Source organism: Plectropomus leopardus, chromosome 9 (genome assembly GCF_008729295.1).
Source record: "Plectropomus leopardus isolate mb chromosome 9, YSFRI_Pleo_2.0, whole genome shotgun sequence".
NCBI lineage: Eukaryota > Metazoa > Chordata > Actinopteri > Perciformes > Serranidae > Plectropomus > Plectropomus leopardus.
The window spans coordinates 30,696,093-30,721,536 of NC_056471.1; the positions used below are offsets into that span (position 1 = coordinate 30,696,093).

General features: G+C 38.9%; 2 protein-coding genes across 4 annotated transcripts; both read left to right on the forward strand.

Annotated features, from left to right (window-relative positions):
• Positions 1-128: 128 nt before the first annotated feature.
• On the forward strand, positions 129-3,581 carry bbs12 (Bardet-Biedl syndrome 12). 2 transcript variants are annotated; one of them, XM_042492955.1, is made up of 2 exons: positions 129-184; positions 1,545-3,581. In XM_042492955.1, exon 2 carries the CDS (start codon positions 1,557-1,559, stop codon positions 3,477-3,479), a length of 1,923 nt encoding a protein of 640 aa, XP_042348889.1. In that variant the 5' UTR covers positions 129-184; positions 1,545-1,556; the 3' UTR covers positions 3,480-3,581. The 2 variants fall into 2 exon arrangements, with proteins under 2 accessions (XP_042348889.1, XP_042348890.1); XM_042492956.1 differs by having other exon boundaries at positions 144-154.
• A 5,343-nt stretch (positions 3,582-8,924) lies between these two features.
• On the forward strand, positions 8,925-25,412 carry fgf2 (fibroblast growth factor 2). 2 transcript variants are annotated; one of them, XM_042492961.1, is made up of 4 exons: positions 8,925-9,307; positions 9,453-10,254; positions 16,334-16,437; positions 22,584-25,412. In XM_042492961.1, exons 2-4 carry the CDS (start codon positions 10,077-10,079, stop codon positions 22,767-22,769), a joined length of 468 nt encoding a protein of 155 aa, XP_042348895.1. In that variant the 5' UTR covers positions 8,925-9,307; positions 9,453-10,076; the 3' UTR covers positions 22,770-25,412. The 2 variants fall into 2 exon arrangements, with proteins under 2 accessions (XP_042348895.1, XP_042348894.1); XM_042492960.1 differs by having other exon boundaries at positions 8,925-10,254.
• Positions 25,413-25,444: the final 32 nt, after the last annotated feature.

Genomic DNA, 25,444 nt, shown 5'->3' on the forward strand with positions numbered 1-25,444 from the left:
CGCGTGTGTGATAGCCAATTGCAGAAAGCCATAGGCGGGTTCTAACACCGCCCGCCAATGGTTGAGATCGTTTCTTGTCGCCTGGCAACCATAAAACACCACGCATGCGCATTGCTTAATTGTTTTAGCTGGAGCAGCTGGGAAGTGGAGAGAGGTAACAGCTATTATACACTATTAAATTAAGGTAAAATTACACTCTTTAAAGATGGATAAACTTTTGTTTTAGCGGGAGGATTCAATTAAGACAAACCTCTGTTTTCAGTTTACGTTTGTTTCATTTCGGACAGACTGTATTTGGAAATAGTATCTTAAGGTATTAGCTTGCTAGCTTAGCTAGCTGCTGCATGTCTGGATGCTCTGCGGGTCTGTTGAGGTGAAGCTGTCAGTGTCACTTGCTTCTTTAGATGTTGTTGTGTTTTGTGATGTATAATGTTCATTTAATAATTGTTGTAGCTGCGACTGTATCAAACTAATAACCAGTGGTGGAATAATTACCCACATCCTGCAGTTAAAATAGTAAAGTAAAAGTTTTAGGAATCTAGCTAAACTACTTAATGCAAGGTGGTAAAGAGCAGAGAAAACAGGCATTATACAAAACTAAAAATGCTTAGGGGGAAACAGGGGAGAGGGAAGAAATAAACTGAAAGAAGAGAAAGAGAAGAAAGAAATACATATTCTTATGTCCCCTGAACCAAACCAACTCATACATACAGCCTTTTTTTTAACCCAGAGTACTTTTAAACATCTTCATCATTTTTAATATTTTTTAGTCATTTTTTAAAATTCTTCATTACTTACTTTTATAACCCTCTATATTATTATTATTATTATTATTATTATTATTATGAATTTCTTATTATTTATTTATTGTCATTTGAGATGTTGGGATCATAGGTGGGGTGGGTGGGAGGGACATGCAGTAAATATTTTCAGTTGGGCAACTTCTGTTTCTGTCTATGAGAAGTTGCCCAACTGCTGTAAGGGATTTTAATTTTGCTAAATTAAAATATATGTATATATAATAAATCAAAAAGTAGCAAAATGTTTCTACACTGCACACTTAATTACAAGTCCAAAATTTTACTTAATTAAAGCACATGAAGTCTTACCTACTAAGTATACAAAAGGTACCAAAAATAATGCACAATGTGTTTTATATGTAGTTTATAGTTACATTATTAATGCTTTAATGTGTGAGCAACTTTAAAATGTTCTGGTCAGAGTGTGGCTGCCTCACTTTAATTACTCTTGCATCATTTGATATAGGCTATAGCTAACAGTGACTATATTTTAGAAGCAATCACATGTTAAGTGTGTAATATCAGGCTTTTTATGGTAACTTGTTACTATGGTATAAACGCGGGTACATTTAGAGTACATTATTTCTCTTTGAAATGTAATTAAGTAAAAGTATAAAGTACCATAAGGTCAAGTACAAGTATTTCAAATTTGTTGTTACCTCAGCTGTATTCCTAAATAAAAATGATCTTCTTTTAAATCCTGGTAATAGCTAACCAAACATTTCTTCTCCTTTCTTTATTCAGACACCTCAAGTAATGCTGGGAAGTTCCATTACAAACCGTCGTCAACATGTTGGACTGCAGAAGCTCTCAGCGCTGGCAGGTATCACACATTCCTCTTTGGGCCCCAATAAAAAGTACAAGTTTATCCAAGATGACACGAGTGGGGAGTCAGCCCTCGTGTGCTCGTGTTTCCGCATCTTTGAGAACCTGGAGCTGACCTGCGCTGTGGGTCAGCTGGTTTACGAGACAATCCAAGCCCACCAGAAGGTCTATCATTCAGGTTCGGGATGCCTGTTATTTCTCGCTGGAGCGTGGAGCCGTGCTGCTCTGGAGTGCCTCCAGAGAGGAATTTCAGTAGCGCATATCATCTCGGCTATGTCTGAAGGGATGGATATATGCTTGGATGTCTGCAGGAAATGCAGCATCTCAACTGAGGTTCAATCAGAGAGCTGCACCGTCACATCTCGGGTTTTAGGACTTCAGCTGTCAAAGAAGGCCATTGTGGAGGCTTCACAGGCATCGTGCCGCCCTCAAGGGACCACAGAAGTTGGTCACAAGACTCTTAACAGCAGTGGACAAAGGAAAATAAAGCTCAGCAGACATTTTTATGACACTGAGTCTGAAAATCTCTCCACAGTGTCGCAACCTCATCAGCCCAAGCTTTCTGACATTGCCGAGGGATTGAGTCACGGTTATCCCGATGCGATGAATTTAGTACTTGAAGCCAGTCGAATACAGTCAAAGAATAATCAAGATATCAGCTGCACCATGTTTGATGTTTCTAAAGTGGTGACATGTGTGCTGCCTGGTTTACCAGAGCAGCACGCGTGTGTTTTACCGGGCTGCGTTGTTCTCTTATCTGCTGAACAGGCTGCAGTTGCACATCATTTAAAAGAAAAAAGCTTGAAGGTAGCTCTAATTAATGGAGATTTATCACATACCTATCGCCATCTTGGCTTTAAAAGGCTAACAGGTGTACAGCGTGTGAGCGACCAGCCTGATATTTCAAACTCAAGCAAAGAAGAAAAGTGGATGAAAACGATTGTAACACTTCTAGTGAACCTGGAAGTGAACCTGATACTAGTCAGTGGGCTTGTCAGTGAGACAGTGATTCAGCGCTGTTGTAGACATCATATACTTGTGGTGGAAAAGACGAAGGTGTCTGTTTTGAGGGAATTCGCTAATGCAACAGGAGCTGTTCCTGTGACTTACGCCACACAGCTGAGTGACCACTGTGTCGGCACCGGTGTGAAGGTTACCATATGGCGGGACTTTAGCTACCGTGACAGGAAGCCCTTGATAACTGTGAATATTTCCTCTGGTGAGAAAAGCGAGTTGGTCACAGTAATCCTCACAAGCTGTGTGCATGGCAAGCTGCAGGACCTGGAGGATCAGTTTTGGGCATGTGCTTATCGTGTGCACCACATGCTGAAAGACAAAGCCGTCCTGCCTGGTGCCGGAGTGACAGAAACACTTTGTGTTCATCACCTTCAGAAGCAAGCGGAGCACCACGTCAAGCATCACAGAGAGAGAAATGTCCAACACACCAAAGCAGGAGCAGCAGCTAACCCTCACAGGGGTGTCGTGCTGCAGCTCATGGCAGATGGTTTAATAGATTACATATCCACTGTAATGGTTAACACCGGGGCGTTTTCAAAAGTCACAGTCAGGACCGCAGTGAGCCAACAACTGCAGGACTGGAACAGAAATGGAGGCATTGCTGCAAAGTTCTCACAACTTTTATTGGACCGTGAACAAGAGGATGCTGGAGTTTCCTCAACTATGACCTCCAGTGAAGCACCGGCAGTAAAGATCTACGATAATCTGAGTGTGAAGCAGGAAGCATGGAGGAAAGCCTTAGACCTGCTTTTCCTGGTGGCACAGACTGATGCAGAGGTCATCACAGGCATTGAGCCAAATAGTGATGATGCACAGGAAAATCTGATGCTGTTATAACTAAAGCTGTAATGATTTATCAATTAGTTGACAACTATTAACCCTTTGGAACCTGAGCAAATTGAATTGATTTCTTTCTATAAAAAAACAAAACAAAAGGGCAATGAGCAATGAAAAAACGAAATGACCCAAAATGAGCAAGAAATTGACAAAAAGAAAACAAACAAGAATAATACTTGAAATTTAGTGTAAAAAAATAATAATAATCATAAAAAATTAGACAAAACAAATTTAAAAAATGTACAAAACAACAACAAACAAGGTAAATAACACTTGGAAAAAGTTTCTCAAAAAATTATAAATTCTGCAAAATCACTTAAAATGTGTAAATTATTGCATGTAATTACAAATATAGTTTTTTCCCTTGACGGATATTCCTAGGTTTTTTTTAAATAAATCTATAAATTTCTTGCAATCTGTGGAACATTTCTTACTGAGTTACTAACTTCCTTTTTCCAACCACGTTTTTTTAAGAAATCACAACAACTTTCTCAGGGTCAAAGCTTTAAATACTTGTTAAAGGTGTCTGAAAGCAGCGAAAGAAAAGTGACATGGCTCCGTGTTTCAATAGGTTAAATTAAATGCCAAATATTTTGATTATCGGTTTGAGTAATTTTTTTTAAGTCAAAATTCTCTAATTCCAGTTTCTTAAAAGTGAATCAGTTCTGATTTCTTTACTCCTTTATGACAAAAAACTGAACATCTTTGGGTTGTGGACAAAATAAGACATTTGGGAGCATCATCTCAGGGAGCAGCTTCTGACATTTCAAAGACCAAACAACTAATCGATTTATCAAGAATATAACTGAGAGGTTAATCAACACATCCAGTAATTAGGATTGCAGCCCTAGTTAAGACCTTCATGCAACATCTTGGGGTTTGAAATGATCATACACAACTCTCTGGATCTTTAATTGGAAAACAGACTTTTGACTTGACTTGACTTGAAAACAGAATAAAGTGTTTTTATATTCTTTCTTTCCCGTGTGATCAATAAATAAGTCAAAGGACAACATTCTGTAATCTATTTTTAATGAAGCAATGCTACCTTTATGCGTCCACGAGGGGGAGACACATGATTACACAACACCGCAGTCAATCTGACTGTCATCCCAGACCATGCAGGTAAATATGACATGACAAGACCTGGCCTATACTGTGGATGGTAAGACTTGCAAATATTCCTATTTGCAAGTCAGTTGAATCAAATTTACATACAATTTAAAGATGGATGCAATTTAATTTTGCAGACTGCAATTTGATTTTTTGTTGACCACTGCATAGTTTTCATATGCGACTGATATTATCTTTGGCATGATTTTTTTTTCCACCTGGCACTCTGTAAAGTAACGTTTTCTCCTGCACCATTAACATTAGTTTACTCTGGAAATGGAGGGGAATTAATTGATTGTTGCACACTTTTTAACCCTTTGATACCTGACTAAATTGGTTTGACTACTCTTTAGAACATGGGGAAACTGCTGTGAGCAGCTCGCAAAAAATGACCCCCAAATTAGCAGTTTTTTGAAAGGAAGTACAAGAAAAATACCTAAAAAAAACAAAACAAACAAAAAAACCCCAACACAACAAAAAACAAAGAAAAAAAGTAAAAAAATAAAAAAAAACCAACAAGAAAATGATTAAATGATTGGAAAAAAGGTGCTTAAAAATAATACAAATATATAATTATGTTAATTATGTATATAGTTTTGGGACATTTTTCCCTTTTAGAAAAAAAAAGCTTTAAAAATAGTCTAAATTTACTAATTTCCTGCAATTTGCACAACACTTCCTGCCAAGTTGCTCACTGACATTTTCGCATGTTTTCAGACAAAATCTGACCAATTTGTTCCAGATTCGAAGGCTTAAATACTTGTGCGGGCATCTGAAGGCAGCACAGGAGAAGTGCTGTTGATGCACCTTTGATAGCCTTAAATAATATGCTTTTTAATCTTTGGGATCGGGGTAATGGATCAAGTATTTACAAGTCAATCCAAGTCCAAGTTAAATCACCAGTCATTGGTGTTAAAGTCGAAGCTTGAGTTGCAAGTTAAAAAAAAAAAAAATCCATGTCGAGTCTAAAGTCAAGTTCGTGACTCGAATCCCATACAATTCTGTTTATGCGTATTATTAACCAACCCTGATTTAACTGACACGACTTGTACGTGACCTTGTCCACACCTTGTCTTTGTGCTCAGTTAAGCCAGTGAAAACAAATAGTGCTTTCCCAAAACCACAATTAAATTTCCCTCTTAGGGAGCATGGGTGGAATTTTTGTTGTGCCAGTATGTTTTTCAGTCTTGGTACACTTCATTTCATGATATTTGCCCACGCTTCATGATGTGCACATTGGACAACACTTCTTCCCTGCAAACTCTGGTGGTTTTATGACCCGCTCTGTGTGAATGTTTGACAGAGAAGGTACGCCTCCAGACAGAGTAAATGTTTTTGGTGAAGTCTTATTAGGCCTTGTCCTTCTTAAAAAGTGAATTGAAGGTGATTTTATGGCTTCCGGAGGTTATTTTAGTTGTTTGACTTCTAGAAACCGTTTAATATTTCCCCACCTACAAGATCATTGAAAGGTCACAGGAATATTACCAGGCTACAATGCTCTGACCCTTGCACTCTGTATTAGTAGATCTGGGTTAATATAGGAAAATGATTGTTTTACAATATGTTTTAAATTAAAAATGTCATTTGAAAACCATCATTTCAGTTTGAGAAACAGTTATTCCGAAGAGAAATGTCTAATTGGAAAAAATCAAAACCAACCTGAAAACATTGATGGTTGGCATGAAAGCAAGCACACTCTTGGTTATCTTTAGACTTTTTCCTTTTCTGAGCGTCGTGTTTCAGAAGTGTCAGTTGAAACGACACGTGAGACCTTCCATTTCCTCTGAGATCAGAGCGAGGGCGTCTTGTTGCGTTCTAAAAATAGCCCCGGCGAAATAAAAACGTTACAAAGGCTTTACGGTGGGGCCATAACAACCTTGACTGAGGCATCACTCAGCGGTGTTGTGGCCGTGAGAGGGTGGGGTGTCACATAATGTAAACACAACATTGAAGAGGAAATTGGAACTGCAGAGTTGGTGACACATCTGAGAGTTCAGGCTGAGTCCACGTTTTATTGTCCGCCCCATGCTTCGTCTGCACAGAGACGACCAATGCATGCGCAAATTTGTAGATTACCTTAAAAATGTAAAAGCCAGAGAGCTGGGTTTCATTTAAATATTGCAAGCTGACAGCATGGACAGTTCATTTTTGGTAATGTTTCTGTATTATAAGGTCTCGATAACTAAAACCAGTGTTTCTAATTCTAAAATTACAAGGGAGAAAAGTAACTGCAGTCTTTTGAAGTTTTTGTTGACTACATTTAAATGTGATGCTAAAATGTGTTGGCAGTTTGGGGTTTTGTTAATGGGGAGAAAAAAAGCATGATAATACTGCACCAGAAAATTGGTTTAACTCAAACGTAGCTTCTGTCAGGTTTTAGAATAAAGCCATCAGTTTGTGAACAGGTTTTACAGCGTTACTAGAACGTGTCAATTGAATTGATTTGAAGAAAAATCCAAAATACATATTTTTCCTCTCATTCATTTAGTTCCATTATATTGGAGATAAGGCAGACATTTCTGCTGCTGATATCTCCAACACTGCAAAACCTGCACCCAAAAAATCTAGACTGATAAATTGAACCACAAACATATAAACCTTTTATTTTTGGGTTAACTGTCTGTCTGGGATATCCTTTTCTGGCATTGTTTTTGTCCCTTTTTATGACATTTAAAGGCAGTGATCAAAGTTTATGATGATTTTGTTTGATTATCTGTTTCAGATTCCTCTATACTCGGAGCAGCAGTGGCGCTGCACTGCGTCATGCAACACCTGAAGCATTACATGTGGTTGACTACAAGTAACAGGTAAGCGATGCCTTTTTTGTCCCACATATTTTATATCTAATCATAAGTTACTGGCTACAGCCTCCGAATAATGATGATCTATGAACATTACAAATGATGAGTAATTAGTAAATGATACAAACAAAATGTTCCAAAGAAGTTGGAAGTATACAACACAACGTCTAAAGATAAGGTCCGTTATTGAAAAAGTCCCGAGTTTGAGAAAAAGCCTGGTTGTGGATGGTTTATCAGAAAGCAATTTTTTTTGTTGCAAAGCTCTCTCATAAGGAGAGTGTCAGTGGGTTGATGTGATGTTATAAAAAGTTGAATTATTGTTTTAGTCCGACCAAAACTGGACTTACGTAAACATTATAGCCCGTATGGAAGGATTCATTCATTCATAAATTTTTTTTCTTCTGTTTTCCCGAGATAACAGGATCATTTTCCTTTAAGATCTTGAGATAACAAAACTGTGTTTTCCCTTGATAACGTCACAGTTACTTTGTGATCTCAAGATAACAAATTAAATGTGATGGGCGAGATTTCAGTCACACGTTACATGTCGTCCCATGTTGACTGATTCTGTTCTAAAGTATTTTTAAACGAATGAATGAGTGAACGTTAAAAATGTTAACGTTAAAACAGCTGTCTGTTGAGCCAACTTGATGGCTTCAGACATCATGATGCACCTGCTCCTTCCACTCAGTTTGTCAAAACTGGACTCAAATAGCCACCACGTCGCCTCCCATATTTGATGATATTGGATATTCTCCTGCTTCTATGATATTGCAACAGTGTTTGATGTAAATAAATTATTTTGATAAATAGCCTACTATTATGGTATTGTTATTCATCTCAAGATCTCATATTAATTATGTGGTTACCTCGGGAAAACACAGCCTCTTTATCTTCGGCCTTCGTAAGCCCAACTGGAATCGTACTGAGTCAATTTTTTTTGAGTCGCACGAACACACCTAGATAATGCAGTCGGGTTGATTGATGTACTCTTTCGTGTATACGTCAGACTCAGACCTGAACTGGCCTAATAATTCTGCACATGCTCCTTAGCCCCCCGCTGGGATTTGACCCGGAAGTCAAGCAGCATAAATTCGTGAAAGAAAGCTGGAGAAAAGGGAAGAAAACAAAACAAGATGAAGGTGCCAAGTAAAGCGTAGAGTGCGTACGAAATGTACAGCGACAAAGTTGTCCATGTTGGGGTTGCAAAAGGGTTGCATGTCAGTGTTCCACATGAAACCTGTTTGCCAACCTGTTTGATATGTGATGTAATGGGTCAACCCGCTGAAAGGGGGCATGTCGCCACCTACTGTGGCAGAGTCGAACATACTTCTGTCAATAAATCGATTCTACCCCGGTGCTTCAATCCTGGGAAGAAGACAATTGTCCAAATAAAGACTCTAATCGAGCTGTAACCAAAGTTTGACTTGACTGGGCACGTAAACGTACTGAGTGATGGTATATTTGGCACACTTTCTTTGTGATGAAAAACAGGGCTTTTCCTAAAAAGAAAGTGTGTGGTTACCAGACCTACTTTGCAGAAATTGTTGTATTTTTATGGAGTTCTCTATTGATATAGTCGCAGGAAATGCAGATGTCTAAAACCATCTTAGCCCTTCCTGCGGTTGGACTCCTATTCTGACCACAAGTCCTACAACTATGCAAGTCTCTGGCCTTAGTCACTCCAACAACCTGGCTGGATGTCATGTTTCACTGACCAGTTTCGGAGGGGGTCACCAACATGACGTAAGCCAAGAGCACAGCTGACTCTCTACTGATCCAGCACGAGTTTCAGATGTGGTCACCTTCACCCATAAGCTTAGACCAGCGAGTGCCTGTTTTGGCAACCGTTGCTCCTGAAATCAAAAAAGAAATCCTGCAGGAATAACTGATCCTACGCTCAGCTCCTACTGAGTAAGTCGAGGATAGCAATTAAAATCACTCATTCGTGTTGCAGGCTTTTAAGTCACATTGTTATTTTTCACCTATGAATAGCACCGAGTGATTCACGAAGAAGCCGGCTCTCTTTTTACGTCTCTCTTTCCCCGTTCTTAAACAGACTGGATGAATGAACACACTGGTTCTGTTCACATGCCTGCCGCCACTCTTGGCGCTCTGAAAGGTCTCAGAGACACACTCCAAGTTGCACGTCCCCCCTCCTTGCCCTCCTCCTCTTTCTCAACTTCTGCTGGGTTGGTTGGTTAATTTAGTGAGCATTAGTGGGCGTGAGCATGTGTGTGTTGGTGCTCCTAGGGCGCATGCGAACTGAGGCCCAAAGGGGAAAGCCTTGCTCGCAGATCTAAGCCAGCTGCCCTGATTTAAACACTTCATTGCAAGAAGAGAGGGGGAATCCGCATGCATCCCCCCTACCGGTGTGCTCAGAGTACACTGGCAAAGCAGCTGCCAGCTCTACAAACAACAGACGCTACAAATTACACGTTTGCTGTTAGGTAGAGGCATTTAGGCCGACTCTCAGGACTCAAAGGGCACTCGCTGCCCTGAGAGGAGGGGGGGGCGTTCAAGCAAACTGACCTCTGGGGTTAAGCAGAATCAGTTTGTGTGGATCTCTGTTGAGGAGGGGAGGAGGGAACAGTTAGTGGGAGGTGGGAGGCCACAGTGGGGCTCCTGCGCCGCTCAAGAAGGAGACGAAGCATTCGCCGGGAAGCGAGGGAAAGAGGAGGATATGGCCACGGGAGAGATCACAACACTTCCCTCCACACCTGAAGACGGCGGCAGCGGCGGCTTTCCTCCCGGGAGCTTCAAGGAACCCAAACGGCTGTACTGTAAAAACGGGGGCTTCTTCTTGAGGATAAGGTCTGACGGGGGAGTGGATGGAATCCGGGAGAAGAACGACCCCCACAGTAAGTACTCCCACTTCTTCTTCTTTGCTTTGCAAAGCACACAAAGCTTCTTTATGTTCTTTTTTAATATGCAACAGGGAAGTAAGAGTGAAGCTGAAAACATCATGGAGGAACGATGTGAATTTTCCAGCTTACTGAGGTTTATTCTCCACTTGTAAACACCAAAATGTGTGTAGGCCTAACTTCTGGAAAGTATAATAACTCTAGTTCAAGGGACTCAAATTTTCTTAATCATTGGGGACTTTGATGGAATATGCGTGATGTTTTTAGTAAATGTGGATCCCCATGCTGAGTCACAGCCATCCACGCAGCTTACTGTGTGGTTTACATCACACAACACAGCACAACATGACGTTAAAAGTCAGAAGGAGTGAATTACTGATATACGTCCCTGACGTCCCTGTCAGTGTTTAAAGTCTGTCAACTTATGTCACTAAAATTTCTAAAAATTATACTTTTACTATAAAATATAATAAAATATACTATGTACCACCAGGTAATCAGTATTCATTTAGAAAGTGAAAGAATTATTAGGCTTTTTTACTGTTCTTCTTGAAGTTAACAACTACTAAAGTGGAAACATTAATGTTCTTGTTTGTCTTGGACAGCTGTGATAACCCTCAGTGGGTCTGTACCACTGATTACTTCTAAGTGTGTGTCCTAAGTTGCATTGGTATAAGTGGGAGGGGAGGAAAAACATGGGGCTTTTCCGAGGAATGTTTGGAAGTGTATTTCCAAAGATTCGTTGTTTTCAGTAGGTGTTTCCAAACAAATGCTTGATATGGAACCACTTCAAGGAGAGATGAGCTATTTTTAGAATAATTCAATTACATTCATTCAGACGTCTCTGTGACATAAAGTGGGAAAATGACCTTGTTGAGATGATGTGAGCAAGTTGCATGTTTAGTTTATATGAGACTAGATATCGTCTTAGATTTCGGACATGGTAAGTGTCGTCTTTTCCTGGTTTCAAAGGTGGAATTACAGTAAATCGATGTCATTTTCTGAACTTATGACACTGATCTAGCCATTCGAGTATTTACCTTTAAGGCCCAGACACACCAAGCCAACAACAAGAACTAGCTACAACAAAAGCTGACTGTTGCGTCGCCTCAGGTTGCCCGTGTCCCAGCCAAAATGTTGGACACCGCAACAAAGACTACAGCCAATGGCCAACTAGCTCATATTCTCCACACTAGCAGACGGCGGTCGTCTGTAATCATCATTCAAAAAGGGAAACTGGAAGAAAATAAACACAACAACACAATTCAGTATTGCCAGAATAAATATTTACTGTGCACATTATAGAACAAGTTTGTTTCGCTCTCACTCCCTCTTGACTTAAGCTCTTTGTTTATCTTCCTCTCTTCCGTTTCCCTCTTGTGCGCTAAGCTGAAGTCAGAGTGATTTCATTCATTGATGGGCTCCGCTGTCTCTGACGCCGATTCAACAGTCCGGATAAAAATTTTTTTAAAAAAGCTGATGAGGGCAGACGAGGGCCATTGAGGGCCAACAGTGCGAGCCACACCACAGTGACCAGGGTGACAGACCCTACATTGACTGACAGCCGACTGTCTTGGCTTGTGTCTTTTTCCATTTCCGCCAGTGTCATAATTTTCGTGACTGCATGTCTGTGAGAAACTGGACAGAAACAAAATAAAACTCAACAAAACTGTCTTGGTCAGTCTTATTAGTCCTTTAGTTAGTTGTTCCACAGTTCCAGCAATCAGCAGCTCTGGTTTGGTCAAAATAAACCTTTGATTCACCAAGTTAGATGTGAAAATAAGCTCTAAGTCTGCATGCAAAACATACTCATTACAACCTCTCCAGTATGAAGTTAGTAGAAACATGGCCTGTATTTTTGACCGTATGGAAAATCATATCGTTGGGATGAATTTATTCAATGCATGGTCTCCGTACAGTCCATGGATGTGTTGGTGTCCTCCACTGCAACATAATTGGGTCCTCTGGAAAGACAGGTGCTTATTTCCTATCTATTCATTATTCTGTGGGCTATAAATATATGTTAAACCCATTAAAAAAATGGATACATCCAAAGCCTAACTCAGAGCCCTGACGTTTAAGCGCTGCAGGCTGATTCGGACCCTCGATTGGAGTCTGAAAGATTGCAGCCATTCGCACACGTTCAGTGAAGAAAGTATGACAGAGCCTTTAGTCGTTATACTGATGATAAGATTTATCAAAAATCTTGTTGATTAAATATTTTGTGACAGCACTTATAGTCAGACCTACAATATCGTCACCAAGGTATAGGGCTGGGCGATGAAACGATAACGATATCAATCGTGTTATAACTTTTCCTAGATTGAAATATGAGACGTAGTCACTAGAATCGCGATCGAACGCATTCCAGACGTGTTTTGACAGACAACACGAACAGTCAATGATAATAAGAATAGAGCTGCGGTGAACCAAATGCAGTGAACGGCTTTGACTCTAGAATACAGCTGAGTGTTTGACAACCGAGTCCCGTGAGCTTCCACAGCGTTTCATTATCGCAGATCAAACAGCTGACGGTCCGACAGCAGCGCAGTGAGACAGACAAACAGAGCGCAGCTTCTCCTCAAAGCACCAAAGTGTCTGAAACAGCCAAATTTGCAGAGGTGGAAAGTGACTTCTTTAGACTTCTACTGACTACTTTGTGTTAGTTTCAGGTTAAATCAGACTTTAGACGAATCATTTAGAAACACCAGGATGCATCGCTCCATGTCTCATTCAGCCGCTCGCGCTGAGCTCTCGTTATTATTACCAGGGGCAGATGTCAGACCTTATTTTCAGCCTTTCTCTAACTGGGAATGTTGGCAGGCTGTTGGCAGTTATAGGAGAAGTGGGCCTACTCAAAAGTTGTTTTTTTCCTCAGTAAAATGATTAATATCACAGAAAATCACAGAAGTTGAAGTCAGAGTCCTACAGTCATCAGAGGTTGGCCTATTATCAGCACAATGTTCTTAAATTTAGCTGAAGTTTGTTTAAGATGGAGCTTTTAATTTTATATAATGCTGGAAAGTTTAATAAATAATAATAAATCGTATGTTTTAACACTCCAACAAACCATGGTCACATGAAACTGTATCAGAGAACTATGAGGGCAAAAAACGAGCAAAAAGCAAAATAATTGTTCATTAATCGTAACCGAAGTAAAATGTTGAAATAATCATGATATTGATTTAAAGTATGAGGTTCAGAAATTTTAGTAACTGGACCTCTTTGAATTTTAATAGCATAGGTCCTCCAGTGGGTGATGCCTGTTCTACAGTATGTTTGTCATGTTCAGTGTCTGACAGAAAATAAATATTTAAACCAAAATTAACCTTTTGATATCTTCATATCTCACATAGTACTGAAGGGAACCTTTAAACTTGACAGAAATAGTGATTTGATGTATATTGTGATATATATTGATATTGACTGATATGAGAAAAAAATTATTGTGATAATGCTTTTTTCTGTATCGCCCAGCTCTATCAAGGTATTTGGTCAACCATGTTGTGATATTTGGTTTTCTATATATTCGCCAGCTTTAGTCAGCAATAAAAGACAAAGAGTCAGTATCACGGATTCAGAAAGGGCTATATCCAAAGTGAGTCACAAAACAGGAATCGGTATTAATCATTAAGCTTTTTAGCAAAATGTTTTCTTACAGTTAAAGTGACCTGAGCTGTGCTTCATCAATGGCCCTTTTGTTGAGGCTCTGATTGACCTGCCAACTATTTGGACAACATAACATACCTGCCAGTTAGAATTGGAAATGTTACCCAATATAACCCAAGATCCTCAAGTGGGATATTAATGTAGATGGGACTCTACTCCATCACATTTTTGTTCTTCGTAATGCCCCATGCCAAAACTTTTTGTGCACAATATTACCCTTACCTCACCAACCCCATGACAGATGACAATACAGATAGGACCACACTGCACCGAGACAAGCCAAGCTGAAGAAAACTTTCCTCTGTATTCACAATAGCTGTGGGACATGATATTCCCAGTAAACACCGAACACACGACAGCACACTCGGAGCAATTATAATTTCTTTTCAGGGAAGAACACCTCTTTGATCTGTGACACGAATCACTGAGACAGCGAGCTTAACTGCAGACAGATGCGTGTCTGTCTGAAGTCTTAATGTGGATTAATTCTGTACAGATCCCTTAATTTACCTTATGGGGCCCCTGCTTCCTTTTTGGTGGTTTGGCCTTATGCAGAGTATGCTTTGTTGGCAAGCGGTGTCGCCTCTTCAGAAAAAAGAAAAAAAATGTGGAGAGGATATTGATACAGTCTCTGTGAGGAAGCTGTCACACAGCCAGCAGGTACTGCGATCTCAGACTGCTGTCAGCCACACTGTAATGCTACTGCTTCGTGGGTTGCATAAAATGAAGAGGAAACTTAGAAGAAATTATAAATGAGGTGGTTTCTCCAACAGAAACTGATGAATCCCTAGAATTTTTAAAAACTAAAAACCAAAATTAATGATCTGTAAGAACATTTAAAGCCACATTAATCAACATTTCTCACTAACTCTGCAGCTTTATGAAGCTTTTAAGGCTCTTTTAGCTCATTCCTCTAATTTGATCCCCCACTTCGGGATTAATAAAATCCATCCGTCCATCCATCCATTCAATAGTGTTAGTTTTACAGCACATTTACTGTTTGATTCCAACCCAATTGCCAGGATAAATTTTGGCTCTGTGTTTTTCAGTAAACCATGGAGACATTACTTTTGTACTTTATTATATAGTGTACACATGGAAACGTATTCATTTAAAAAATATATATATTTTAATAACCCTGTGCAAACATGACTATTGTTGAGGAACAAAAACCATCTGGTTATGGTTAGGAAAAGATCATGTTTTGGCTTTAAGTACCCGGTCTTGATGGCACAATCTCTGCTCAAAATGTGGCAATGTTTCAGTAAGAAAACGGCGCTTTGAGTGGCACTATCCCTGGTGAAAATACAGTAAAAGATCACTAAAAACACCCATGTTTGGCGTCTACAAAGCTGCTGGAAATGCAACAGTCACTATCTCAAAAAGCAACTGGTTTTGTTCTTTTTTGTGTCCAACTGTGGTCTGTAGCTTGGCTAACCAACATCACCTCCCAATGACAAAATTCAGCATATACAGTATACTGCATCACTTTAGAAACACTGATATTATACACATGAAATCCACCATAGTCGCATAAAATGCCAACATTTTCTTCTGGGTCTGGGCTGTTGATTCACCCTAACCGCTCTTATCAGTGTTGTTTAAAGCTGCAGCAGGCAGCCATATCCACTGATCAAGCTCTGATTAACACACTGCACACTACCTGCCCAACAAACAGCAGAAAAAGTCAGCAGCTAGCAACTTATAACAAGTTCAAGTTCAAGCACTTACCAGCTTAAGAGCTAGACATTGTACTCAGGAGTGACTGGAGAACAAAAAGGGGCTATGATTATATTTATCAGGTGGACACAGACATGACTAAAAAGTCTTATGTCTGCAGGATGTATAACCAGGCAATTTCTTTACACATTAGCCTTGGCAGTTTTTAAGTGTTATGGTGCTGCGGTGTTCCTGTCGGCTTCTTTTTTTGCAAATGCCCCCTTAAATTAACTAATTCAGCTTCAAATGTTTACATGATTTTCTCTAAAGATGTTTGCTCTGGAAAAACAGTTTCCTCTCTCTGTTTTGTGCTACAAAGCTAATCACTAATCTTCCCTCCAAAGTTAAATTGGTGTGCACCCAATGTTAAATGACCTGTATATAGCGAGTAGATAGTGCAGGCTGACTGTAAGGCCAAGACTGTCTCACATGTTAGTTGTGTTTACAGCTGGAGAAAAGATTTTATATTGAATGCCTCACATAGCATCTCAACAGTGACTTGATCCTCACATTGCTGGCTAGAGAAAAAGTTTTTCACTGGAATTTGATGCAGAAATCTGGTGCCTTGGATGTTTTTATCTTATAAAATAGGTGTATTAAAAACAGCACTATACATCCTATGAGCACACCTCTAATGACGTCTGTGTTTGCTCATTTTGTTGAAATACACATTTGTGTTTTTCCTCAGTAAAGCTTCAACTCCAGGCGACCTCAGTGGGGGAGGTGGTCATCAAAGGAGTCTGCGCAAATCGCTATCTGGCGATGAACAGAGATGGACGACTGTTTGGAGCGGTGAGTAAGATGGCCCGACTTCTTTCTGTTAACGAGAGTTCAACTGATTTTACTCTGTAAATGCCGGAAAATCATCAAAAAGCATTTCCTTAAAGGCTCCTTTTTTTTTTTTTTTTTTTTTTTAACCAACAGTGCTTTTCTGTGTTAAACACCTCCAGTAAATGTCCTCTGCCTCGGTCTCAAGCAGCATTTAGACTGCTGTTTTGGAAACCAAACATTTATTAGCCACCCAACAAGAAGTCCTCCCTCACAGGGAAATAATTAGTTTGACACATGTTTGTCATAGTCAGCACATAGTATTACAAAAAAGGTTTGACACTAGATGAAATAGGCCCAGGCAAAATGATGTTGTAGATTTATGCGAATGGTTTTGTTTCTATGCATCTACTGTTTGTTTTGAACAGAATTTGGGTCCAGCTGAGGCGTCTCTCCCAAATCAGCTTTTGTCTTTCTTTCCATTCTCCAGTCTCATCCTCGGCGTTCACACTGCCTTGGCCAACAAAATCATAACACTCATCAGATCCAGATCACATTATGTGACGTGACTTGAGGGTTGACTTTGTACCGATACAGTTCAGAACGGCAAAGAAATAAATGCATGGTGTGCAAGACGTTATTTGGCTCTGCAAAAAAAAACAAATACAATCACCCGTATTCCCATTACCACTTAAGTTAAGGAGAGACAGTGGTGCCCCGAGAATTTTTTCACTGGGGCCACGGATGGGGCCACAAAAGATCTCTCACACCAAAAGACATTACTGAATTTCAGTAATTCATACATATCCCCGACACATGGAGATACAAAAGACATTCAGACAGTACTGTTGTGGTATTGAAAATGTTAACTGTGCTGGTATTAGTCTATGCACAACAGATAATTAGTCATTTTAACTGAAAAATAAGAAACCAAAGTATATCAGTCTTTTTACATATCCTTCTTTATTCTTCAAATAGGCTGGTTGTTCCTTTCTGTAAAAGGAGAATTAGATTTAAATTGTAGTACACATTTTCATTCAGATATCTTGATGTGAGAGTTCAGGGGACCCCTTAAAAATGGCCATGCTGGTTGTTCCCTTGCCAAGTTTAATGTAAATTTGAAATGACATTTTGCCTCCTTCTGAACAAGCCATGCTGACACGTTTGGTATCAGTGGATGTGTTAGGTTGTCTGGTTTCACAAGGTACCACCACCTTTGTGCTCGCTTAAAACAGCAGGTTGGGAAAAAGTAAAAAGGTGAATGATGTGAGCTGTAGTATTTGCAGGCTTTTATTGTAAATTCTTTGGGATCTCCACGGGCAACCTGACAGTCACGGGTGATGGGATGGTGGATATTTGAGCAGTGCACTGTCTGGGAGACAAAAGACATTTAAAGGAGCTAAATCCAACAACTGACTGGTTCATAAAAGACTGTTTGTTGTCGGGACGTGGAAATTTGTGAATGAGAGGAATTTTGAGAGCGTGAGAAAACAGAAATGATGAAGAGGCTTAATATTTCTGAACTATAATTTAAGTAGGAGGAGATATAAATGAATTTGTAAAAGAATAACGGTTAGAGAGAGGATGCTACTTACTGAACTTTTGCGAAAGTTTCAGTATTTGACCCATGCAGTCCACTGTGAGTGAGCAGATGCACTGTGGTGTTTTCTGGAAGATCGTACTGGTATTATGTATTGTTTCCTACTATCCTGCAGCAGAACATCTGATGTCTGTTTCCCTTTTTTTTTATTGAAAAGCTTTTAGGAAGTTGCCTGACTGACCAGCAGACAAACTGACTTTTTACCATTTGGCTTTTCTTGTCATTAACTGATCAGATGTTTCACATGAGCAAAAGAAAAACAGTTGTGTATTGTCTCATTACATGACATACTGCCAAATTAAACTGTTGTGCAGGACTTTGTGAATGCGCATCAGAAGTAGCCAACACCAATTTGGCACCGCTGCTGGTCTGTTGCCGCAAAGTTGTTGCTCACAGTGGCAGTTGAAGTGTGAAGTGTTGGTGACTGATGTGGTTTGGTGGTTGTGAAGGCTTGTCCACAGTCCATGAAATTGGCAAGGAGCATTTCCTCCCTAATGAGAAGCTACAGCAGCTGCCACCCAAGGCGTTGTTCTTTGCTCTGCCCTCATTAAAAAACCCACAAGATATTAGCTTTCTACTTATAAACATTTGTGGTGTGAACAAAAGAAATTTAGTGTATTGACTGACATGGAGATTAACATTTGTTACCAAAGAAAATACAATGTTTTCTCTCTAATTCATCACCTTGACAGCGATGCTCTTACACATATTTTATGTAGGATTAGAAGTCATTTGCTAAGTAATAGATTTTTACTAATGTAAATAATGGATACCAACAACGTACACATTAGTCAATACAGAAATTTGTTCTTCTGATAAGATCTAAAAAAAGATTGGAATCATTTTAAGTATTTATTTTGTCCTATACCTTTTAACAAAACAACAATCATGAATAAGGGTAATTTACATGGACAGCCTGGACCTATTGTCACATGTTCTGTCAAATTGACGATGGAAACCACAATTTCTGAGATTTATTGAGTGAAACGCCTGCGGACAGCAAAACAGAAAACACACAGAGTTTTGTTTTTTTTTTTCAACTAAACTAGAGTTGGTGATTGTTGTAGCATGGGAAAGAAAAAACAAGATTTTTAAAAAATTTTTAATTAAGTTTCTGTTGACTTTGAATTAAGTGTGTTTTTACAAAGATAAAATTACTGTTTATTTAATCGGAGTCTGGTGTGTTAGCAATTTTGGGGCTGTTAAACAAAAGCAAGCAAGCAAAGCTTTATTTATATAGCACATTTCATTCCAGGTGGGAGCACAAAGTGGGAGATATAAGTTGCCGGCATGAAACAAAGCCATCAACTGACCATTAAAGTGAATCACGTCCTTTAAACTAAAACTAAAAACTCAAAAAATAATAATTAAGATGAAGAATGAACCGATAAAAGATAAATGACATTTTTTAAATTAAAAAATAATTAATAAAAAGTAGACCATTAAAAGAGGATAATACAGAAGAATTAAAATAAATAAAATAAATAATACAAGAATACATTTAATGAAATAATAACACATGAGTAAAAGAAGTGAACAAAAAAAGATAAACCAATAAACCAGTATAAGCAAAAACTCACCTATGTTTAAACAAATTAATGAAAATAAAAAGTATTGAAATACAATAAATTAGTCATAAAAAATAATAAAAAGATATTATTTGAACAGAAAGGTGAATCTCTGTAGGGATACTAACAACAACAATCTGTCAGTGGCAAAACAAACACTTACTGTGGATTTAATTTGATCGTACATAATTACCTGGTAACTTTACATTGCAGCCAATTTTCCCGCTATTTTGCAGAGGTCTGTCTCAATACTCGACACGTTTCAAGACTAGTTGTTCCTATTAGTTACTAAGATACAAAAAACATGGGGTGCGGTTTGAAAAATGCAGATGTTAAAGTTAAAAAAAATCACTGTCGAGATGCAACACTTAATTGAACTTCTCTCATGTATATCTTCTGTATGTCCTGGCTATATTAAGGCTTGCTCTGGATTCAGTTATCAGTAGTTCAGCGGTCTCACATTTACAAAACACTCCCCCCAGAAAACACCACACATAGGATTACTGTTTGTTGGAAGCTGCTGCTTTTGCTAACGATTTGTACATATCAGCCCGGGGTGGTTGTTGCACTTGAAAGAAAATGTCTTCTCACTAATAGCCCCTCGGCTCCATGCAGTCACGGTCAAGTAAAAACAGAAACTAAAACAAAAGCCTCTTGTTGGACAGGGTGTAAGGCAGTTAACGCCCAGCGAGACTGCAAGATTTTGGCCAGACGTTCAGTAATTAATAATTTCTTCAGGTTTTCTACAAAGGACAGAGGAGGGGGTAAAAGAGGGGATATTGTTAGCACCTAAAAATAGATACAGTCATTAACATGTCGGCGCAAGATCCAAATCATTACCAGCCGTGATGTCTCAAGTGCTTTGCCAGGTGTTAATGTCACAACAGTTTAGGACGCAGTCACAAAACATTACCGCTATGTAGTTGGGATCAAAATAAAGGCAGAGTTTGGACATGGTTCCTACAGCCAGAAAGAAAGAAAGATTTAAGACTTAGACACTTTTTAATGCCAACAGAATTAAATATAAGGCTTAAAATGAGGACAAACAAAAATACAAATCACGAACCAACAGAAATTACTAAGGGTAAGGGACAGTATTGTCAAAATGTAACATAACACCTACCTTTTTTTGTCTTGTGGTGGAGACGCAAGTATAACAGAATTATAGCTGGCATTTGTTAGCAGGTTTCTTGGTGATTTTTGTGCGCATCAAGTGCATTGAGCGTTGTATGCTCCTTGTATACAAGGAGCATTGTACCAGTTTCATCCATGCCACGAAATCTTGACATTTTTAGGCATCCCGGCCAGAAACAAAATATGAGTGTTGTTGGTTCCACTATCGTGATCTGTATGACACAAGTGCAGGAAGCATTTGGTAAATAATTTTGAACAAAATTAGATGTAAACAAATTATTTTGAGAAGAAATCTGATTATAAAATCTGACTTCAAAACTGCTTTAAAACATTTTAATACCGATTAAGGTCTTGTTTTTAGCTAATTGAATTCAGTGCTTTCTAAGGGCCCTGACACACCAAGCCAATAGTCAGCCATTGGTCAACGTCCATCGAGCTAGTAGCGGCAGAGTGTCCCGCTCTGTCTGCCCTCTCTGGCCCTTGACGGCTTTTTTTCAGCTGATTCAGCAGGTTGAATTGGCGTCTGAGCCTGTTGTGTGAGTGGATTCAATCTGATATGCAGTTCAGCTCAGCACACAAGACGAGAAACGGGATGTGAGGAATGTCAACAAAATGCTAAAGCCAAGAGGGAGTTAGGTTGAAACAAACTTGTATTGGAGAGTTGTGGTTGGCCAGTGGTTTGTTGTGTTTATGTGCAACTTTTTTGGATCTGTCCTTCCTGTTTGTTTTCACATTTGTTAAGTTTTTCACCTATTCACATCAATGTTTAATGTTTAATGATGATTCAGGGGAAGCTGGACTAAGACAAACACTGACTAGCGCTGTAAGAATGTCCCTCGTCAGGCATGGCTCCCTTTAAAAATGTCTTTATTTGATAAATGTGAAACACTGACAATTATTCGTAACCAACAGTCTCCTTAAAAAAAGGTGGCATTTAGCTCTGGGTGTTTTATGTGGTAATTTAATGTCATACAATGTCAGTATTACAAATGTTCTCCCTTTCCAACAATATATATGAAACAAATTCAGTCAAATGTCATCCAAAACAAAATAACATGTTTGATGAAGTGCCACGACAGAAATGAGAGGATGACTAGCAGTTTGAAAACACACAGTAACATTTAAATTGAACGTTCAAATGGAATAACCGAACTAGTTTCCGTTTGTTGAAATTTTAGAGTACTTTCGCAGTTTTCCTACATTTCCTCAGTTTGTAAGCACATTTAAGTGTATTAACAGTATTTATTTGTCCTGTAAGCAGAAGGCTGCAGACTTAACCCTTTGAAACCTGAGCAAATTAGTTTGAATTCTTTTCTATTCTTGTGAATATTAAAAACACTGCTAAGAAGGAAAAGAATGAGTGAATGATGTCTCACAAACTGCAAGAAATTAGGAAAATGACCTAAAAATAAGTTTAGAAAGAGAGAGAGAGATCTTAATATTTTTTTTATTACTGTTATGCTCCCCTTTATTTATTTATTTACTTCTTATTATTACTAGTGTGTTTCCTCTGTGTCAGAGGAAGAGGGTGGGTGGGAAGTTGGGAGTAAATTCTAGTTGGTGTTCATAACATTTATTGCATTTTGCCCTAATCATTGAAAATGTAATAAAGTCAATATCAGTCAAAAAACAAGAAAGAGGCCGAGAGATTAAAAATGACAGGAAAAAGTCCAGAAAACTGTATTTGTAATTAATAATGTAGTAATTTTTCTTGACTATTTTGTTTTTTTACCTCTTTTCTTTTCTGGTAAATGTTCTCAGGTCTTAAAGGATTCATCCTGTTTAAATCCCCAAACCCTCTACTGTTCCTCATAAACGGCTCACCAAACATCAAATGAAACTTGTTGTTATTCTTTCTTTCTCTCCAGAGACGAGCGACAGATGAATGCTACTTCTTAGAGCGACTCGAGAGCAATAACTACAACACCTACCGCTCCAGGAAGTACCCAAACATGTACGTGGCACTGAAGCGGACTGGCCAGTACAAGTCTGGAAGCAAAACTGGACCGGGTCAAAAGGCCATTCTTTTTCTTCCGATGTCTGCCAAGTGCTAATCCGGGGATCCGATTGAGAAATATTAAGTGGAAGCAACAAAGAAGAAGATGTGACGGCAATGAAGACAAAGTGTTCCCTCAACATTGCCCAAATATAGCTGTGACGCTTTCTGACTGTTGTATCCTGAGCACGTCTGCTTTTATTCAGCTTTTACTTTTAAACAGCTGCACACTTTGAGTACTGGCTGCTTCTCAGTAAAACTAGGTTTTTTACTTCTACACTAGTGTAGCAGACTTCTACACGAGTGCAACTGGAGCCAGGTGCCTTGCTCAAGTGCACCCCTGAAGTACAGCAGTGTTCATTTTACAGATTCAGAACCTCTGTATAGAGGAATATTTCTCCTCAATACAAAGGGTTAAGAAATGCACTAAAATCCTACATTATTATAACTTTACAACAAAGAAGAGGTTGAATTAAATAACTCATTTTTAAATGTTATGACACAAAATTATTCAACAAAAACAAGACTAAAAACACACAAAAATTAAAATCCACACATTGCTTACAGTTTTTTCTAATAATTTTTCACGAGTCATTATCTTGACACACTTAACGGTTACAGAACAGGTTTGCTGAGCTTGTCTTTGTTCGGCGTTTCACATTTGCAAGTGTTCAGAAATGAGACCTAAAACTTAGCATTTTAGCTCCCCCAGTTCCCTTCTTGACGTCAGTGGTTTTTTTGAATGGGTTTTTATTTCTTTTTTAAGGTCTGTGCTTAACACAAGCTTAAGAGACTTTTAGGTTTTGCTCTGTGACATAAAATGCATCAGTAAAAACCCCACTCGTTAGTTTTGAAACTTTTATGCGTCTTAAAAAGTCAGTTGCCAACAAGAGGCTAAATGAGACTACAGAAGTTGTCGCCAAACACAGCTTTACAGCCTTTACAGCCGTAGAGATGTTGTTATGTGGCTGTGATGCAGTTCATTTATAGCCTAACGTTAGCTTTTTACTTCTGGCAATTGCTTTTCGGCTTCAAAAATCATAAAAGTGTTTATTCGTGAAAATTATCTTGCTGAGCAAGTATCATAAATGTTAATCACAGAGCTTTTTATCTGCAATAATCCAAAATCCAATGAAAAATTCCACAGACCTTTTGATCAGGGAACCAGGGCGATGCTAACTTCCCTGTCAGCCTACAGAAAACGTAATCCCTGCACGACTTTATAATCGAATAATCGAAAAATAAAGATTTGTGCAAAGAAGTCCAAACGTTGCATGGCACTGGAGCATAACTCATACATTCACCAATACAAGATAATTGTTGAGTGATGTCACATCCAATGACAGAGAGGCAGTTAACTTGAAAGAAAAAGATAAGTTTTACTTCATCAGTCCAATTCAGCAATGCAGCCAAAATTAATGTTAGCTTCTGCTAATATATGGCCTGACACTGGGGGTTAGCTTGGTAAGAACTATTCCCAGTTAAAAATACAGTAAAATTTTGCAACAGTACCTTCAAATATTGGCAACCATGATTGCCTGACAGATATGGACTTCCAACATGGCCACCAAAATTGTTAAATAAACCATCTTTTCACACTATGAGTGACAACACTACAGCGGGACCAGCATGAATGTCTAAAGAGAACTGGATACAGCATTGGCAATGTTCGTTCCTTTAAAAGTTGCTCATTGGCACACAATGCTAAAAAGTTTGACCTCCAGATGTTAAGTTACCCAGATTTTCTGTATCATTAGGCGCGTAAAACAAACACAGTCGAGCCTTCGCCGGCTGAGTAGCTAACTTCCGGTTCAGCACTCTGCTAACCTGGATGAAGATTTGATTGTGTGGCTCCTCGAGACTTTTGAAATGTTATCAGATGGAATGGATCCAATCCTTTTATGGTTATGGCTCTCATATCCGGCGCACTTTCTGGGGGCCTGTTTCACACTACAGGTGACAAATCTACAGCATAGCCTGCGACATTATCATTGAGTTGTCGCTGAAGTGTAGCTCAAGCGTTTGTTGACATAATTATGTAGCCATGTGTTTGTGTGTGTCTGCGAACATATGATATGGTTAACAATTTGCCGCGTCATTAAAGTGCTGAAAAAAAACTGAGACCAGCTCAACTATCATTTGTAGCATGCTGCGTCTCCCACAGAATTAGAATCTGTGTGGCTACAGAGGCCATGAATGCAAACTTTAAGACCCATTGTAATTAACAAATAAGTTTTACTTCCACTGCGCCTGGTGTTCTGCTGCTCCATCTGTGCCCAGAGTACGCTCTGTGCTCCGCAAGTGTGTGCACAACCAAATGGTATATATATTCCAATAGCACTCCTAATTAACAGTCCAGCTTCATAAATATAAAATAATTTTGTGGCGGCAGATGTTTTGATCATAGTGACCTGTGATGAATTGAAAAAAAAAAAAAAAAAGTTTGGGAAACGCTGAGCTCATCTCAGCAGTGGCAAATGTCAGGCGTCAGTTTTTGGCTTCATGTAACTGACTTGCATTGAAAATGACTTTTAGCTTGTTGCTTTGTCACCGGTAGTTTAAACATAATATACAACTTGTAGGCACCTCAGTGGCATGTTTCCTTAAAAACCATAAAGTGATGTTCTTTCAGACAGGGTTCCCACGGTCATGAAAAATCTGGAAAAGTCATGGAATTAGCAAAAATTATTAAAAGGGCTGCGGAAAATTGCAAAATTTTGTTGCATGTAATGA

Excerpts from the sequence above, each read along its gene's own strand:
- fgf2 (XM_042492960.1), top strand. The coding sequence starts at position 10,077 with ATGGCCACGGGAGAGATCACAACACTTCCCTCCACACCTGAAGACGGC. Across the intron at positions 10,255-16,333 it reads GGAGAAGAACGACCCCCACA|TAAAGCTTCAACTCCAGGCG; the intron begins GTAAGTACTCCC and ends GTTTTTCCTCAG. Across the intron at positions 16,438-22,583 it reads ATGGACGACTGTTTGGAGCG|AGACGAGCGACAGATGAATG; the intron begins GTGAGTAAGATG and ends CTTTCTCTCCAG.
- bbs12 (XM_042492955.1), top strand. The coding sequence starts at position 1,557 with ATGCTGGGAAGTTCCATTACAAACCGTCGTCAACATGTTGGACTGCAG.